The sequence below is a fragment of the Acyrthosiphon pisum genome, chromosome X (assembly GCF_005508785.2).
Source record: "Acyrthosiphon pisum isolate AL4f chromosome X, pea_aphid_22Mar2018_4r6ur, whole genome shotgun sequence".
Classification (NCBI taxonomy): domain Eukaryota; kingdom Metazoa; phylum Arthropoda; class Insecta; order Hemiptera; family Aphididae; genus Acyrthosiphon; species Acyrthosiphon pisum.
The window spans coordinates 3,172,305-3,191,173 of record NC_042493.1 but is presented as its reverse complement, the minus strand read 5'-3'; the positions used below and the strand labels follow the sequence as shown (position 1 = coordinate 3,191,173).

The 18,869-nt window shown below is 29.3% G+C and overlaps 2 protein-coding genes across 7 annotated transcripts in view; one reads left to right on the top strand and one right to left on the bottom strand.

Annotated features, from left to right (window-relative positions):
• Positions 1-398: 398 nt before the first annotated feature.
• LOC100169010 (serine/threonine-protein kinase nekl-3-like) lies at positions 399-12,763 on the top strand. Of its 3 annotated transcripts, XM_016808012.2 has the most exons (6): positions 414-915; positions 7,505-7,724; positions 8,366-8,610; positions 11,172-11,285; positions 12,168-12,310; positions 12,374-12,763. In XM_016808012.2, exons 1-5 carry the CDS (start codon positions 718-720, stop codon positions 12,288-12,290), a joined length of 900 nt encoding a protein of 299 aa, XP_016663501.1. In that variant the 5' UTR covers positions 414-717; the 3' UTR covers positions 12,291-12,310; positions 12,374-12,763. The 3 variants fall into 3 exon arrangements, with proteins under 3 accessions (XP_029341712.1, XP_016663501.1, XP_001944193.1); XM_001944158.5 differs by having other exon boundaries at positions 417-915; positions 12,168-12,763; XM_029485852.1 differs by lacking the exons at positions 12,168-12,310; positions 12,374-12,763 and having other exon boundaries at positions 399-915; positions 11,172-11,661.
• Positions 12,764-13,250: 487 nt separating this feature from the next.
• Positions 13,251-18,869, bottom strand: part of LOC100166936 (serine/threonine-protein kinase MARK2) — a 51,334-nt gene continuing 45,715 nt past the window's right edge. For 3 of the 4 annotated variants that reach the window (XM_008189268.3, XM_016808011.2, XM_008189267.3), the window contains 2 exons: positions 17,389-17,497; positions 13,251-16,192 (listed from right to left, as the gene is read on the bottom strand). In XM_008189268.3, the coding sequence (XP_008187490.1) occupies positions 15,974-16,192; positions 17,389-17,497 (328 nt within the window). In that variant the 3' untranslated portion in view covers positions 13,251-15,973. The remainder of the gene's footprint in view (positions 16,193-17,388; positions 17,498-18,869) is intronic. The other variant, XM_008189266.3, reaches the window with a different exon arrangement.

Genomic DNA, 18,869 nt, shown 5'->3' with positions numbered 1-18,869 from the left:
ATGCCACAGCAATTTGAAAGTAGAGGGAGGATGGGAGGTACGACGACTATTGTACGGTGTAAATAATGAAGAAGTAAAATACCGATTGATGGATTTTATGTTGGTTTTGTTTTAGTGACGGCGGAGACAATATTTATTTACGTCTATATTATTATTATTATTATTATCCAATGTGGGGGGTACGTCTTGCCATATATTATTATTATATACGCGGGTTAGGTACTTGGGTACCTGGCGGCTGGTACCTATATATATAAGCTACAACTACTGCGACGTGTTATAAAACATACCTAATGATATGACAAACGCTCAGCGCGATAAACGATAATTGCATTATTATTACTGTTATTATAATAATAATATGATATATCTGTATTATTACTATCGACATTGCTTGGGAAATATTACAGTATACGCGCGTTATTGCCGGTTGGGTTATCGGTCCACATCACCACACGACGTTCACAGTGTGTACCTATGCCTATATTATACGTTCGGCCTGGACAATCCGACAATGATTATTATTATATTGTCACAGTCGACCGCCGAGATTCTCGAGAGACGTGTGCGCGAGCATTTTAATAATAATATTATACCTAAGTTTTTTTTATTGCCCTTTATTTTAATATTGTATATTATTTATATTACGGTTGTATGTGTAGGTATTACTATTGATATTATCATTATTTAATTACCATATTAATATTTGATACTATCATGAGCGACCTTGAACCAGAGTCGTGTCGGCGAGTGGTTTTCGACCGAGTGCTGGGCAAAGGGACGTTCAGCACGGTGTACAAAGCACTGGTGGAGCCGGACAACGAGCACATAGCTCTGAAAATCGTTCACCTGCGGGACATTGTCAACGACCTCAAAACCGTACAGGATTGCGTAAACGAAATCAGCAACCTGAAGGTCGGTACAAAAATAATATTATGTTTGCCAATTTAATTTATGAATATGTGATGCACTATTACTGCATAGTATAGCCTACTGCACACCGTGTCACGTAATTTTGTCTGTACGCGGAGTATAGGTAGGTTTTATTTAATTATATTACCTAGGTATTCGATAGATACATTTCTGTGTGCTCATATTATGATGGCAGCAAGCTCCCAAGAATGCAGGGAAATTGTTTTTGTACTAATTCTATCACATATTGAAATTGGTTTTTTACAAAACCATAGCATGCTGATGTTTCCTTTTTTAGACACATTTTTCTATATTTTACTCTATGCTCTAGCGTGCCTCCACTCACCAAAAAAATGTATACGCCAGTGTAGGTATACATCGTACATTGTACATATAACGTGAGATAGGTACAAATGACTGTTACAGTATGTCAGTATGACGTATATAATATTATATAGACATGGCTGATAAATGTAATTAACTAACTAGGCGTGTAATAACTGATAAGTAATAACTTTTGTTTACCAATAATCCATTTTTGTTAATATACGGGTAATTAGTAATTAACAATAAAATATTATAATAAGTATATCTGAATTGAATAAATTACAATAGTAAAAGTTTTTACATAGGTAGTTAATACGATGAATGTTATCAATTCATTGACTGTTGCATCTGTCACATTGAATTATAAATAATATGTAGGTAGGTACAAGTTAATTTTTACGCAGTGCCTTTCACCAGTGCTCGAATTGGGAAAAATTAAGTAGAGGAGCTCAATCTAACGATTTAAAAACTGCGTTCCAAGAGTACGATTATTCAACACAGACCATACAAAAAATAGTAGGGGTACGCAAAAAAAAATAAAAATAGTAGGGGAGCTCCGTCCTCCTACGCACCCCCCCCCCCCCCCAATTCGAGCACTGCCTTTCACGCATTACAGTATATTTTTTGGAAATATCGTTCTTGGTAATTTATTAGTGTAGAAATGTAGAATACCTATAGATTCAAACAATCAAGTATTACGCTCAATATTATTTTCGTATTATTACGCATCATTATATTATTACGTGTTTTCATTCGATCGACGTCATTATGACCAATGACTATTATGCGATAACACCTCCAAATATTTAATTGTCGTTGGACATCCATCAGGTCCATTATGACGCGTGACGCGTATAATAATAATTGTGGTATAATCAAAACGATTATTATGGGAGTAGATAAGCCCGGATAAAGGGGGGCAGGAGGGGCCATGGCCCCCGGGCCTCGATACTTAGAATTTATTTAGGGGCCTCTAATTTGTCTATTACTTTTTTCGTTATAGGCCATGTACAAAGATGAATCACCTAAAAAAAAATCGATGATTAATTAGCTAGGAAAAAAGCTTGTAAATTATAATTTATAAATAAAGTGATACATTATTCATTATTTATTGCTATATACCTAATATCTATATATTATATTTATTATATCAGGAAGACAGGAACCTAATATCGAATAATATACAATACGTTCCAGGGTGAAGTGACCGGCCAACGTCATAATATAAAACTATGAAAGTATACCAAAAATGATGAATAAATACCCTTTAAAGATTGAATCTAACTTTTTATTTTTTTAGTTATGGGCAATTAACTTTTTTTTTATAAAAACCATGCATATCACGCATTTGTTTATGTATCTTCAAAACTTTTAAATATTTTGACATAATTTTATTTTTATTTGACTTCACTCCGGAACACATTATAATATACATTAATATTTTTTTTTCGTACAGGGGCTTCATTTAAAATTTTGGCCCCTGGGCCTCAAAATGCCTTAATTCGGGCTTGGGAGTAGATGTGAATTCTTAAGAAAAATGTTAAATAAAAAATAAAAAATGTTTAAGTGCTTTTTGTGAGCTAAGCTGCTATGTGTATGAATATCATGTATGCCAAAGTGAATGCATATTTAGTTTTAGTTTTTATAAATCATTACAATGATTAGTGATTCACAATATTTAGTTAGGCATTCGTTTACCAACTGAAATTAATATAATAACTGGTGTTACGTAATTACCCGATAAAAGTGTCAAAGTGTAGCTGTATTATAGTTGTACTCGATGACCGATGTACCTACTTTCCCATCTTATTACTTAACGCACTTCACACACATACATGAGGGGTGTAATTTGCGGTGTTACAGGGTAGCGAACCAGGATCTACATTTTTATTGACCAAAATAATTATAGCCTGCGTTGATTTGCAATACGCCGACGCGTCCTATTATATTATGCATCATTTATCAAGGAAAGTCAATATTATTAAAAAAAAATAAATATTTCTTATTTCTTATTTCTTAAATCTATTATTTCCATACATGTAAATCGTAATTAGTATTTTTATTGCACGTTATCGGTCCCGCTAAAACACAACCGAGCACAGAATTTTTTATGCGATGTTGCCACATCCAAACCGAAATGTCGTAATATATTATTTTTGCGTATTATTACACCAATTATTATGATACCAAGCTTAAAGCGGCTTACCAAGGCGCAGTTCCTCGGTACAGTCAATGGCCAGTGGCCACGAGCCCACGAGACGAGAGCCGTGCCCAGCCTTATCGGCGATGTTATCGATTAACAAATTAGTTCCACAATAAACCAATAAATATTAGTGTTATCTGTGATACTGACCGTATAAACATATATAACTAAATATAAAAGCTTTTGACCAATATAAAAATTTGAAATTGTGAAAATACTAAATCTCTACTATGATATTTAAGTCAACTACTCAAATTGGAAACTGATACCGAGGTATAGGTAGCAATTTAAGGAAATTATTTTATTATTATTATCAAGAATTTTTACTTCGTGATAGGTATAAACAGTACGTCAGTACCTAACCAACTATTCCCAATATTTATTATTATTATTAGAGAATTAATGCAAATTATATTTTTTTACTGATTAGGAATGAATAAAATTCGATTAAAATGTAGTTAACATTTATTCTAAAAAAATAAAAATTAATGTTTATTATGTTTTTACCGATCAGATAAACCCTGACTCCAGATGACATTATTGTTGACACGTGTAGACACTAAGGTACCTATAGGTATATAAATACATACAAGTTACAACATATTACATGTAATTAGGTAAAGATAAGATAAGCTATTTATCTAAATCCTAATTGTGTATTGCACTGTTGATTTTTGTAGATTTATTTTGTTTAGTTTTGTTTGTTCCACCAAGTTTTTGAAAATGCAAAAGGCCAAAACTTCAGATGTTTGTCGTTTGTATTTATACGTTCAACAATATGGAGAATCAATTTTTTCTACCGATGGAAGAGTACTATTTTGTAAAAACAGAGTGGCAACCGACAAAAAATTTACTGTGACAGAACATGTGTGTAGAGTCGTAGAGCAAAACATTTACGTGCACTAGAAATTATGTTGTTAAGACATTATTCAATACCGTGCCAAAAAATAATGCATTTACTAGATACATACATTTTTTATAAGTTTTAAATTCAAAATTGTGTTTTATTGAATTTAAAAACATTTTTAAAGTTTTTAGGAAATTTTTTTAAGGCATTGATTCGTATTTTTTTTATGACATTTTTCTTATTTTATATGGCATTAAAGTCCGTTCCCTAATTATTATTAACAAATGGGTAGATTAACAGGTCAAAAATACATAGCATATATTAGGAGTTTAAAGACTTATATAATAGGTTTTAAATTTTTATTACGTCTGTATTGATTAACCTGCATTGGTTTAAAATTTTAATAGTTAACGTATCTATTTTCGTCCCGTGTATATGTCAAATGTTAATTGGTGCATTTTTCCAAACAAAATATTTAAAGTTTATTTTGTAGTTTACCTAGCTACATAATATGTAAAGGTATATTTGAACATTTTTCATGCAAAAATTACTCGGGCATGCTGATCAATTTGAAATTTATTTTGGTTAAATTTTTGACAATGTTCACAGAAAACTGTTGTATTATTTAAAATGATAAAAACCTCACCAGCATATTGTAAGAGTCAATCTATTTTCTGATTGATAGGTACCGGTTTTCAATTTAGAACTTTAAGCATATAAAATATTTAAAAAATGAATTATTTAAGTTCAAATTGTTTGTATGGACACAAATATTTTTACCTTTTGCGATGGAATTCAAAATTGGTATCTAGTTGATAAAATTATCTAGTAAGATAAAGTTTGAAAATACGTACGTCATACATAGGTAATCATCATTACAAAACGATAAAAAAATTTTGTAATTTAATTAAAAAGTGTCAACATTTTATCGTATTTTATCGATTAGGGAAAACTGTACCTATAGGTTTGGTATATATGTATCTACAGTTAATAGTTTTTTTAATTAAAACAAAATCAGAAAATCGTTCATTCCACCCTATCAGTTCCCCTTACAATGTATATACCAGGTCTCCTGCAAGCAGTGGCGGCTATCCTCAAATAAATATGTATTGCTAAGGATAATTCTGAAGACCCATCCATCTACAAATATTTATTAGAAAATACACATTAAAAATATTCAATCATTGGGTCACATAGTTTTAGCGCTATCAAAATGTAATTTATCTAATAATTTTTCTTAAAAAACAAATGTTTATCTTTATAAATTCGTTACAAAATAAATAATATTTCTAATTGAAACAACAACTTTTTAAAGTGAAAAAGTAAATAAAAAATGTTCTTAATAATTTTTTAAAAGAAAATTTTTAAGAAAATGGAAACAGTATTTAAATTACGTTTATGTTACTTCAATATTTGAAAGCAAGGAGCTTATTTTAACGCCTAAAACTAGTCAAACTGCGCTATACTTTAATTAAATGGCGATATTTACGTTGATAGAATAAAAATTTGAAAAATATTAGTTTTTTTAATTTGCTGGTGGAAAGATTTCCGAGCGAAATTCAAAATTAATCTAGATAGCTTACGAGTTACGGCACCGTCAAGTAACAATTTTGGCAAAAAAAGTTTTTCAAAATGTTAGTTTTAACTGCAAAAGGGATTGAAAACAGTTTTTAAAACTACGTCTGTTACTTCGATTTTTGAAAGGAAGGAGCTTCTCTTGACACTCAAATTGCGCTAAACTTACGCACAAATTTTTTTAAATTATACTTTAAATAACTTATAATGAATCTGTCATCACAATTTCAAGTTTTTGGAAAATTATTTATTGACAATAATTTTTTTTTTTAAATCGATAATATTTCATGGCTTTAAAGCTTTAAAAGTGTCAGTATTTTTTAAAAGTTTAATTTAGTATAGAAAATACTAATACTAACATATGAGAGAAATTTAAAGAATCGACAGTCAATCGTTTTTAAATTAGGTACCTACACTAAAACAACAAAATCGTATTTGTCCAAAATTGGTATTGGTTCGCTCTGAATTTAAAGTACCAAGAATCCTAGTCCTCACACACTGTAGGTATTATTTTGATTATAATTTACTCTTTGGATAATTAATTTAAATAACTTTATAAATGCTACGTTTTTTTCTAAAAAAATGATTTATTTCAAAACTTGTATTAATATTGTTATGTTTTTAATTTTGTTACACTAATTAGTCATAGTATAATAAATAATCGCTCAACATCCAACCACTAAACGACCCACCCACCCACTATAGGATGGCCGCCACTGCCTTCAGTGGCGTAGCCAGAATTTCTAAAAGGGGAGGGGGCAAAAAAAAAATCTTATAAAAATTAAATTTTTACTGTTTTTATTATAAAGATAGGATACGAGCATTTGTTTCGTACCATAGACCTATTTATTAGTATGAACTAGTACCTATTAATTTGGTTAACTTAGTTAATAGGTCTATGTTTCTTACGATATCTTATGAAATTAGCGGGAAATAATATGATATTATGATATCAAAATTTGCACAAAAATACAGTGCATCCAATAGACAAAAAAAAAAAATTAAAATTTCAACTTGCGAGGTTTTGCTGGTTAGCCGACGATATATAAAATTCACTGCTGATCGCCTAGACAAAACAATTGGTAACATAAGACGTGTTAGTAAGTGGTGATACCACGACGTATCACCACACTCACGTTTGTAACCGAATAGGTACAATTACATCGGCACAGATATAGATAATAAACACGATTTAAGAAGACCATCATAAATCGTGATAATGAATAACATTTCTACTTTTTTTATATTATGGACGTACTGATATAAAAACAATAATAATAAAAAACACGGTCCGTGGCCCCTCTGCCCCCCCCTGGCTACGCCACTGACTGCCTTCATATACTCCTATATTACCTATTTACCTATGTATATATAATATATATGGAAATATTATTATGCTACTCCACCCTAAAAAATGTAATTGTTATGAACCTACCTCACTATCTTTAATCCTTAATTTTTTTTTTCCAAAAATATTATCTTAAATTGTAAATCAGAGTAGGTAGAGTAGGTACAATTAATGATATGGTAATTTACTTAGTACTAAACTATTAACTTAGAAAAAAAATTTTTTTTTAATAAAAAAACAAAAATATTATAACATATCATAATTATTAAATAATTATTTATGTTTTTAATAGAAACTGAATCATTCAAATATCATACGATGTTTGTGGTGGGATTTTTCGGATTTTGAACTGAAAATTGGCTTGGAACTGGCTACCGGTGGAGATCTAAGACGGATCATCCATGAGCACTATGATAAGTTTGATCTAATTAAAGAACCTATCATTTGGTCCTGCGCCGTCCAATTGTCCAGTGCACTTTATCACATGCACGAATCAAGAATCATGCACCGAGGTACCTACTTGTAATGCATCTTATTTTCTCCGATTGAATATTTTTAAAAACCATTTCATAAAGGCCCATATTATAAATGGGCCGTGTCACTTTGCAGGTTGAACAGTATTAGCATGTAATAATGGGTATTCGGTTGTCTGTACCGAGTGTACCAATGTCGTACACGAGCGGTACGCTGCGCCGGTTAGGTTAATAACGTCCATCATGCATCAATAGTCAATACCAATGATTTTAAAATTATTCATAGTATGAAAGCATTTTAAATAATTAATAAATATTCACCGGCCCATTAAATCCAAATTAAATTTAAGGTTCAATGAAAACTTCAGTCGTGCGCATTCCCACGAATTAAATTAAAACGTAGTTGTTTTTATAATAAATTAAATTATTTAATTGTGAGGTTATTTACTTAGGTATGTACTGAGTATTTTTCTAAAGTATGAAGATATTTTTCTAATTCATAGAAAAGCCAATTGTTGTCACAAATTTAAATTATCGACATTGTTCATTTTTTTAATGTAAGATACTATTTAAAATTTACAGTTGTATATTAATTGTATGTATACAAAAATACAAAATGTATATATACTCGAAATTTGCATATACTTTGTCGTTAAGCTGTGTGTATTGCCCATGTGCAGACATCAAACCGGCCAACATTTTCGTGTACGAATTGAAAGAAGAAAAGAAATCGCTGTACGAGCGGTGGAAAAATGTGAAGATCAAGCTCGGTGACTTTGGATTTAGCAAAGACATTACGAACGGTTTGGATATGACCTGCCGGTCGGTGCTGGGCTCTCCACTGTACATGAGCCCCGAGAGAATGTTACACCAAAAGTATTACTTTGACAGCGACATATGGTCAATGGCTTGTGTCATATATGAGGTACGTGACACTATACTAATTAATAACACAATAATGTATACTCCGGCCCACGAGAGTCCATACGTAAACCGCGCATTCATATAGTAATACGTGACGTCTGTTTTCTCCCACCATGATGCCATTCCCACTATTCGGCAACGTGCCGATGCGCAGTGACGGACGCGTTCTGACATATGGACTCTCGTGGGCCGGAGTATAGACATGAAGTATAATAATGATTATCGGAGCAGGATCAAGGATTTAAAATAATCATATCCAAACCCTGCACTTCTAGACAAACGAGTATCCTTTATAAATTTAGCAACTAGCGCAATTTGTAAATTAAGATATAAATAATATCGATATGTCTATTATATTTTTACTTACTTACTTATAAGGGCTAAGATTGAACATTTTATTATTAAAGCAAAATAAATGTTTAAATGTATTAGGCTTTTGCAATTGGGGGTAATTTGGGTTTAGTAGGTAGAAGTTACATAAGTGCTTTGTGCTTACATGGGCTAGAGCAGTGGTGTTATTTCAAATTTTTTTTTTCAATACGCAAGCGACAAACCCTGTCTAGAATTTATCCATTTTTCAGGCCAACTAATTGGCTGTAAAAAAAATAAATTACAATTTTTCATAACAATAATAATTTGAGTTAAGTTAACCTTATTTTTCAAATTACCTTTAACTATACATATATACTAATAAACGTATTTTGTACTATACGTATGGAAAATTAGGTACTTTTTCATTATTGTTATTATCTTAGTTTTGGTACAGCACAATAGCTTGATAAATTTCGTAGTTTTTATTTTTTTGATAGCACTAACCAATATTTTTTAACAATTAAATGAGAAAAACAGAAAATACCTTCTGTTCTTGAACTGATAACTTTAAATGGATTTATGTTATTCTGATAATAAAAATACTAAGACACAGATACAATTCATCCCTACGCGTTGTGGAATTTTGGTAATCTACTATAAATACAGAAGTAAAATTGCCCTGCGAAAAACAGATTTTGTTATGTTGTAAGTACATTTGTAAGACGGAGACAACACATCAGGGCGTAACGTCCTCATAATTTAATGAAATTACTAATTAGTAATTATTAATAACGTGTCATGGGCAAAGGGACCGTACCAAATTATGTCAAAATTTAAACTTTAAAAGCTTATAAAGACAAATACTGCCCATAGATTTTTAATATGTTTAAGCTGATATTGTAACAATGTGTGAGGGGAGATTGTATTCTATTTTCAATCATTTTGACATTTGACCTAACAAATAAAATGAGGTTGACATTTAAAAAAATTGAAAATTGAAAATGTCTGCAAACAACTCGAAACGAGTCAAAATATTTTTAAAATTTTATCAAGTATAGTTGATAATGATAAAATAAACATATGGTGTAAATTTCAAGGGTAAACGGTGTCTACGATCATTCGTTTTTAAATTACAACAAAATCACTACATGAGAAAAATAATGTTGTAAAAATATGAACTGCAAACATTCATAAAAATTTAATTTGACTTTCGGTAGACATTTTTTTTTGATAAAGGTAGACAAACTTATAATATTATAGTATAATTTCTCAACTATATTAGCACAATTTCAGATTTTTACATGGGAGTACTATCAATAATTAAATAGAACAGTTTACACTGCCACACCCCATGCGATGCATGTACCTATATTTAATAGGGTAATATGAATGTAGGATAGGTACCTACTACCTATACTACCTAATGTAATATAACGATAAGTCAACATTATCATTTTTATCTGAGCCCCTTTCCTACATTTAATAATAAATATACATATAATACATTTTATACAATTATTAATATTATCACTTGTTACGAAAATTAAAAATATTTATCTATTTATACCGACAACCGTAAATTATAAATTGGTTAAAATCTGTTGTAAGACAATACATTAGACAAAACTTGTTCAATAAAAATTATTAGTATATTTTTCAATCTATTCTGATCCGAGGAAGTTTGAAGAAAACTATTTAACCTTCATCATTGTAGAAATTAACCTTTCACATACCGCGGCCGCAGAGTTAATCGGAATCGTTAATGATAATGAAAAGTTAAAAAAAAATAAAATTAGTATTTAGTATTTTAAGTAGTTTGAGTATATTATAATTAAATAAAAATAGGTTTAAGTTATAAATAAGTATTTTTTCTCAATTAAATAAAAATATATCAAAATAATATTGGTTATAATATTTTTTTTCTATAGATGTATTATTTAGCATTGTCACTAAATACTAATTCTTAGATCTAATCTAGCCATCTAGGGATATTTTAACAAACGTAATAATTATTATTCAATAGTATTGAAAACAAATCTAAAATACATAATCAAACTTAGGTCCAGTGAGAGCAATAGAGCATCATACATTTATACATATTCTCTCGTGTAGTTTAATTTAAGCCATTTAAGTCAGAGCAATGTCCTACTGAAATCATTCGGTAAGATTTCTTCTTAAATAATTTTAATAATAATTTTTTAATTAATATTATTTACAATGCCATTATTCACTTTCGAAGTTTTGTTTTAGTTAGTAGCACTTCAGGCCCCATTTCATTTGAATACCTTAGACATGAACTTGATGACCAAAAGAATAATAAATGGATTTTACCCACCCATACCTTCAGACATCTATTCTATAAAGGTCAGTAAGTATGTTATGTTAAAAATAATGATTAATATGCTTAACTATGCACAAAAATATACAAATATGTACAATAACTTATTTAGTCGCAATAACACACATAACCTTTGTAATATCTATAAATTATTATACAGACAGTAAATTCAAATGGTAGGGTTACGTAATGTTTTTAAATGAGTATTGCATGATTTTTTTCAAGACAGAAACTTGTTAAATAGTCGAAAATTAGAATATAATTTTTAAACATTTACACCCGCATGTATTATATCCATCTTACAAATACATTACAAAGCAAATTGTACGTTCTGAATAATTAATTTAATTCTGTTATAATAAATTAATATTGGATCAAATTCACCTATTATAAAATTTAGAATATTATAATATAGTGAACCTCGTAGGTTTTTTTTTATAATTTGATTTTAAAGCAAATTATGAGTATTATAAAAGGCACAAATAATTAAAATACTCATAACTTACTTTAAAATTAAAATATAAAAAAACACTGCGTTTCACTGAAAATATTTTCACTTCTAAATTTGATAAAATGTCAATTCGCACCAATCTCGGATTATTCAGAATGTACAATTTGCTTTATTACGTTAAGATGGATGGAGACAGCGCATGCCCTCTTAATATTCATGTATAAATAATATTTTTATTAGTACAAACATTTTTTGAATAAAATAAGATTGTAAATTTAAAAATAAATTATAAATTTAATATATTTTTATATAGAATTAATTACAATGTACCTTAGTGTCCATTATTATTGATTATTATTGATTATTATTGTTTATAAAATGTTATCCACTTTTAAGTTTTAAAAACAGACATAATATAAGTAGTATCAACATTTATTTTTATTTTACTGGTATGCAGATTACAAAATTCATAGATAGCTGCATAATAGTCAACCACAAGTTCAGGCCAAATATATCACAGATCCTGAGAATAACAAGGAGAGGATTAGCCGAATCTCAGAATACTGCACTTCCATCATAATTTGATGATTGCTATATAAAGTACAATTATAATACTATTACAGTATAGATTCTAGACTATAATAATAATACACTTTTTAATAGTCTCTTTTAGACTAGAAGACCATTTAAAATGGTTTGCCAATAACAGCTACAGGTTTAACATTTGAAACCACCAAATACTATCGATAGAGTAAATGCACCTATTATAGAATCTAGTAGATTAATTTTTGTACAACCATCAATCAATTTTTTATTTTATATTTTATTTATTTTTATACATCTTTATTAGGGCTAAACAATAAATGTACAACAATTGATTGACGATTTTTCTTTTTACATAATCAAGAATGAAAACGGTTACTAAAATTTGTATAAGCATTTCATTTAACATATTCAATATTTTTATTTTTTTTTGTATTTATATAATACAATACATATGACAGTATTATCAGCACTCTTGGCGTAAAGCAATAGGTATTTGTTATTTTTAAAATAAATAAATTATAACTATAAATTGAAACAAATTTTAGTCCTACAGAACTGATAATAATAATAATTTTTAAAAAATTGTTCTTTATTATACATACTAGGTATGGTGTTACATCACGACTAATACGTTATAATATTCGACCCATTTTCATTTTTAGGTATTTTGTTTACCTACATTAAACTACATTTTAATATTATACAGGTTATGTAATTATGGTTTAAAATATTTTAATTATATAAATATATATATATATATATTATATGTCTTTACATACACATACATAATATATTATATGTATATATAAAAATGTACAGAATTGTAAACAATATACCTATTGTAAAAATGCTTACATTATACTTAATGGTGTTACAATATCTAAACGATAAAAAAAAGGACTATAACATACACTATGATTACACTATTTTTAAGGTCACGTTCGTCAAAAATCTTATGAACAATTTGTTTCATGTGATATATTTACCTAAAGAAATTTTATTACATCATAAAATAATAAACTTATATAATTGATTTTGACAAACATACCTTAAAGAAAAAATTTACAAGTTCATACTGCACAGCATGGGTATAACCTTTTCAGGGTATTAACAAATATTGTCTACATGACTACAGTAAAAAAAAAAAAAATAAATATACATAATATAACATAACTTTTATATAATCATATATAATATATTATTTAATATTAATCTATCGACATACTTAATTCATTTTTTTCTTTTTGTGTAATGCTAAAACAATGTCACTGGTGAAAATCTGATAACCTTTTATTGTTACTGTACTATAAATTGTAATTAATTAATATTGTTAAAAAAAAAAATGTTTAGTATTTAATTTAATAGTATTTCACATATCACATTGTTTTTGTTATACATTCCATTAAAACCATATTTTGTTGTACAAGCAGGAAATAGTGCGTACATATTATCAATTTAAATAGGTATCAGATTACCGGGTTTGTGCTATTCAACACCAAATTGCTTAATGCCATTACATTACTTAATTAAACAGTAACATTATGTTTCCTGTAGCAAACAATGATTACGACGTTACAAAATTTACTCTGAATCATTAAATTATTGTTTTTACATAATAACAATAATATATACATAATAATATAATATATATATATATATATATATATATATGTGTATTATGTATATATAATTTAGAAAATAAGAATTATGTAAAATGCAATAGTAATATTTTGTATGTATGGAATATGGAAATGTCCAAATGCTAAACCTGATTTTATTACTCAACACAATAGCAAAAATACAAATGACATACAGAGCTGTTGATTTCTTAAAACACAATTTGTATCAAAACATTTAGTAAATACATATATATATATATGCATTAATATGAAACAATTTATTAAACCGCTCACTTATAAATAATTTATTTGTTGAATAAATTACCTACTCAACACAGCCAACATTTATATGCTTGCACGGAAAACATTAAAAACATCAAGTTTCACAAGATAGGTGGGCCCAAGATACATATAGTATCTGTAGTACATGTATATAATTTTTTGAAAATATTACACAAAGCACTCTGCTGATTCTATATCATCAGAACTAGTTGTAATGATTAGTAACAACAATTTTTAATTTAGCGAGACCAATTACGTAATATATAAATGAGTATTATAAAGAAATGCATTAATAAAAAAGATCTTCGTTCATACGATGTCTCTTTGTTATAGTTATATTTAACATATACATATATAATATATTACATGTGAGAGTTAATTCTCATAAGATATGATGATCTACAACATATTAATATAATATTATAATAATAAATACGTTCTTACTAGAAAAGCGTAAATTAAACTAATTGAAATATTATTATCATTGTAAATATTTCAACACTTCTGCTCTAAAATGGTAGATCATCAGTCAGGGGGAGGGGGATTGCCAAAAATATTGCTATATCACATACAATTTCGGGCATTTTAGAACAAACATACATATGAATATAAAAATAGTAATAATATTTATTGGTTGAGGCTGTAATCGTTATTTATGGTATTCAAGTTACCGATTACAATATTATTTCTGATGTCGATTGTTTTATTATTATAATATTATAAAAGTGGCATGTAAATTATAATCCCCCTTATATTTCCACGTACTTCAATAAAATTCTACAGCCCATTAAATCAAATTTTATTCACGACATTATTTAATTTAATAATAATAATTAATCTTAAATTTATACATGAAAAAAATAATAAATAAATAAATAGTATTAAAACTAATGGGCATATGGACGATTTATATATCCAAATTACCCAAGACACCCCTGAAAAGGAAAATGTTTGGTAGTTTAGTAAAGCACGTGTTTGCTAACCGACAAATAAACTGTTAGTAATTAATAAATGATTTGTATAATTCAATTATCTATTGGAAGTAAGTACACATAAAAATATTTATTATAAATGGCATAGGTTTAAGCTATACGTAAGTAAAAGTAGAATAATTTAAAAATCGACAAAAATCATAAAATTCTGGTTGCTTACATTATAATAGTTGTGGGGGAGAGGGGAGGTCATTTCTAACGATATTGGTTTTATTTAAATGTATTCTTATAGTAAAAATCAAAAGTATAATTAGATTATTGAAAATAAAAACTAATCATAACGACAATAAATTTAAAAAAATTAAATCAAATCAAAATTAAAAAATAAAATAATCATAACGAAAACGAAAACAAAATCATTAAAAAAACTTTTTAACAAATCGATTTTCCGGAACACGTGTCTCATCACAGACCAACACGGTTGGCGGCGTACAAGACATTCAACCGCCGTTCCGTCTAGAAATTTTTGAAAACCGTTATGTTTTTTGTATATTTATAGATTTGTGTGTATTTATATATGTACGTATTTGTATGATGCAACCGGGCCAAAGCTGGTCGTGGCAGTCGACGAGCGTGTTCGTTGTTGTTGGTTATAAACAAAATAATATAATAATATACATAATATTTCAGGGATGATAATAATAATAATAATATCATATAATATTATTGTTATTGATTCACGCTGCTCCCTTTCTCGTCTGGTCCGTGTATGCATGTACGCACGCACGTGTGTGTTTGTGTAAGTGTGTGGGTGTGTGTAATTTTTTTTCGTATGGAAACCAAAAAACCTATTCGTCTGTGGACGGCAGGTTTTCGGTGTGTAGTCAGAGCTTTAGATCGTTGGCTATTTTTGACGCAATGTTCTTGAACCCGATCGACGTGCCGGATATGCGCTTAAACCGGACGCCGTTCAGCGACAGCCTGGGCAGCTTGCACACCTCGATCTCCCACTGGACCAGCGAGTCGGTGTTCGGGTCGCCGTGCACGCACAGCAACAGGAAGCGCTCGCGCTGTTCGTAATCGCAATTGTTGGCGTCCAGCACCTGTGTAGTACGAGAGAGTACGAGAAAGAAAAAAAACAAAACGGTTAATTGTCGGTTATCGCGTCACGTTCATGATGTTGGTGGTTTTTGGGACACGACGAAGACAGTAAGGCAGGGCAGAGTCCACGCTCAGAGACAACCGAATAAAAACATAACACAGGTGTTTACGGTTTTTTTTTTATGAAAAACAATTTAGGTCCAACTTGCGATGGGAAAATCGATTTAAGCCGAGAGGACATGGTTCTCTCTACGTTGTCTGTCGTGTCGTGTGCATTATAAATCCGTATTCTGATTGGTCGTCGTAATTATGGTGATGGTACCATTCGCGAAACTTCCGGTTAGGACGAGCACAATTTTTAGACACAACATGACAGACTATGTAGCAATGAGCCCGACAAAATAATGATAAGCAGTAACTGGTAAGTGAAAACATTATTAATATCGTCGTCGGCGCAACAGGTAATTTCGCGTACAGATAGCCAGATAGGTAAATAATAAACACTCATGGCTAAAGGCACTGACTTCCATTTTCCGTGTGATTTTTTAACTACTTAACCGTTAGTTGGTGAATAACAAAAAAATTCTGAGCGCGGAACATAGTGGAATAGTAATTTTAAAGAAATAATATATGTTATTACTGTCGAGGTAAACACCCACGAGTGCCACAGGCCACAGCAAACTGTAAGGGAATCGAATTGGCCAGGACGAAATGTTATAATAAATAATAATAGGCGTTACATATGGGCCAAGGGAACGGACGCGGTGAACAATAGACCAAAATCGTTTTTCTATCTATTCAATATTTTCCTGGCTAGTCGATAGATGATAATTAGTATCTCCATATTATATCTACCAGGACCAACACCAATTCACGCGTCTTTTATTTTTTTCTCTGTACTCAGGTGGTGGAGCACACATTGAAAATTGCGTAAACTAGAATTTAAAATATGTTTTTAGAGACCTCAAAGTCTTTTCAAGTCCAGCGGATTTATGACATAGGTAATTAGTTTATTCCCGTTCATATTGGCCACCAAGGTTGCCTAGACATTTCCTTCTGAGTGGCTACACTAGTAAGTTATATTGATATGTATACAACGAAATATATATTTTGATTTATTTTAAAATTGATATTGGGGAAAACTCAGAGGTTTCTATAAGGTCGACTATACACCACACTTTATGAGCAGACAACTCACCTCTCTTATTTCAGCCATAATCTCGTTTGGGTCTCTTGTAGACGTCGTTTTCATACTCCATGTGAATCTCAACGATCTGGGTTTCATTTGATCGTCATTCACTGTATTACTGTTTTTAAAAATGTCAAATTTAGATTATTCAATGTGATAGGAACACGGCGTGCATTCAATACTTAGGTAATGAATACAATAATTATTACATTTAAATAGTTTAATATAGGTACTACGGCACAACAATAAACATCGTGACCAATATTCACTCGTAAGACATTACTATTAATACTTTAATACTTTATATTATATTTATTACAATAATAATGCATGTTTATTCGCCGTTTTCCCAGTTTTTTTGATTATGCCTAAAATTGTATACCTAATAGGTATAGTATAATATAATATAATTGTATAATACATTTACAACATTATCTCGAGTCTATTAAAAGTGGTTGTTTTTATCAAAAATTATACCAAATGCATTTTAGACTTAAATAATTTAGTATTTTTTGCACATGCTTAATTTCTAGGATTTCAATTTTGTAATTTATTTATTTATTTTACAGAATGCTAAAGAACAAAAGAAAAATATAAAATTTGTTTAATGTATAAAGCATGGACACAAATTATTTAGTTTTCTAATGCTATTTTTCCAATTGTTTTTCACTGTTTACACTGTTTTTCACTGTTTCAATATATTAATATCTGTCCGTTCAAAGGTAGAGTCATAAATAATTTTGTTTCATTAAACTTTAGTACATAGCTGTAGTTTTGTTTCTGTTAAGTTTACAGAAAAATACATGGAATTTTGTATAATAAATTGCATTTGGAATATTTGCTTTTAATTTTAATAGAATGCTACCTGAAGCTTGCATTTCAATAGTTTCTAATATGGCACCTAAGTATAATATTTGATCTTCTAACAAGAACGCATATTTTTCAACAATTGTATTTAACTAACCTACCTAATATTACATCTTAAGAGGACGCTACACAGCCATTTGTTGTTTCCGTCTCACAACTGCATAACATAGCAAATTTACGCTATAGAAGATCACGTTGAACTCCATTAGTTTAAAAATTAAAGTGAATCGACCTATTATAAAACTTGATGAACTTTTTACAATAATTGATAGTAGACATAGGATATTTATACCTACGTTAAAGATATCCTAGGAATATAATTTCCTAAAACATTTGAGGGTATTAAAAATCTGCGACACTATTATGGTTTGATAATGATATTAAATAGTTACCTATTAAAATAGTATAAAAGATTTTGTTTATTATTATAAAACAAATATTAATTATTGGTAAACTTATATTATGATAATTTAGATGATTTGAATGTGATTGATGCTAAAGTTTTTCAACAGTTATGGGTCATTTCTGGACACAGAGAAAATTTAAACATTTATAAAAATATACTAAGACATTTTACCTCCCTGATATAAAATTTTTCATCAGCGGCCGGTAAAAATATACTA

Coding starts and splice junctions, on each gene's coding strand:
- LOC100169010 (XM_029485852.1), top strand. CDS start 718: ATGAGCGACCTTGAACCAGAGTCGTGTCGGCGAGTGGTTTTCGACCGA. Junction 916..7,504: donor ACGAAATCAGCAACCTGAAG/GTCGGTACAAAA, acceptor TGTTTTTAATAG/AAACTGAATCATTCAAATAT. Junction 7,725..8,365: donor ATCAAGAATCATGCACCGAG/GTACCTACTTGT, acceptor GCCCATGTGCAG/ACATCAAACCGGCCAACATT.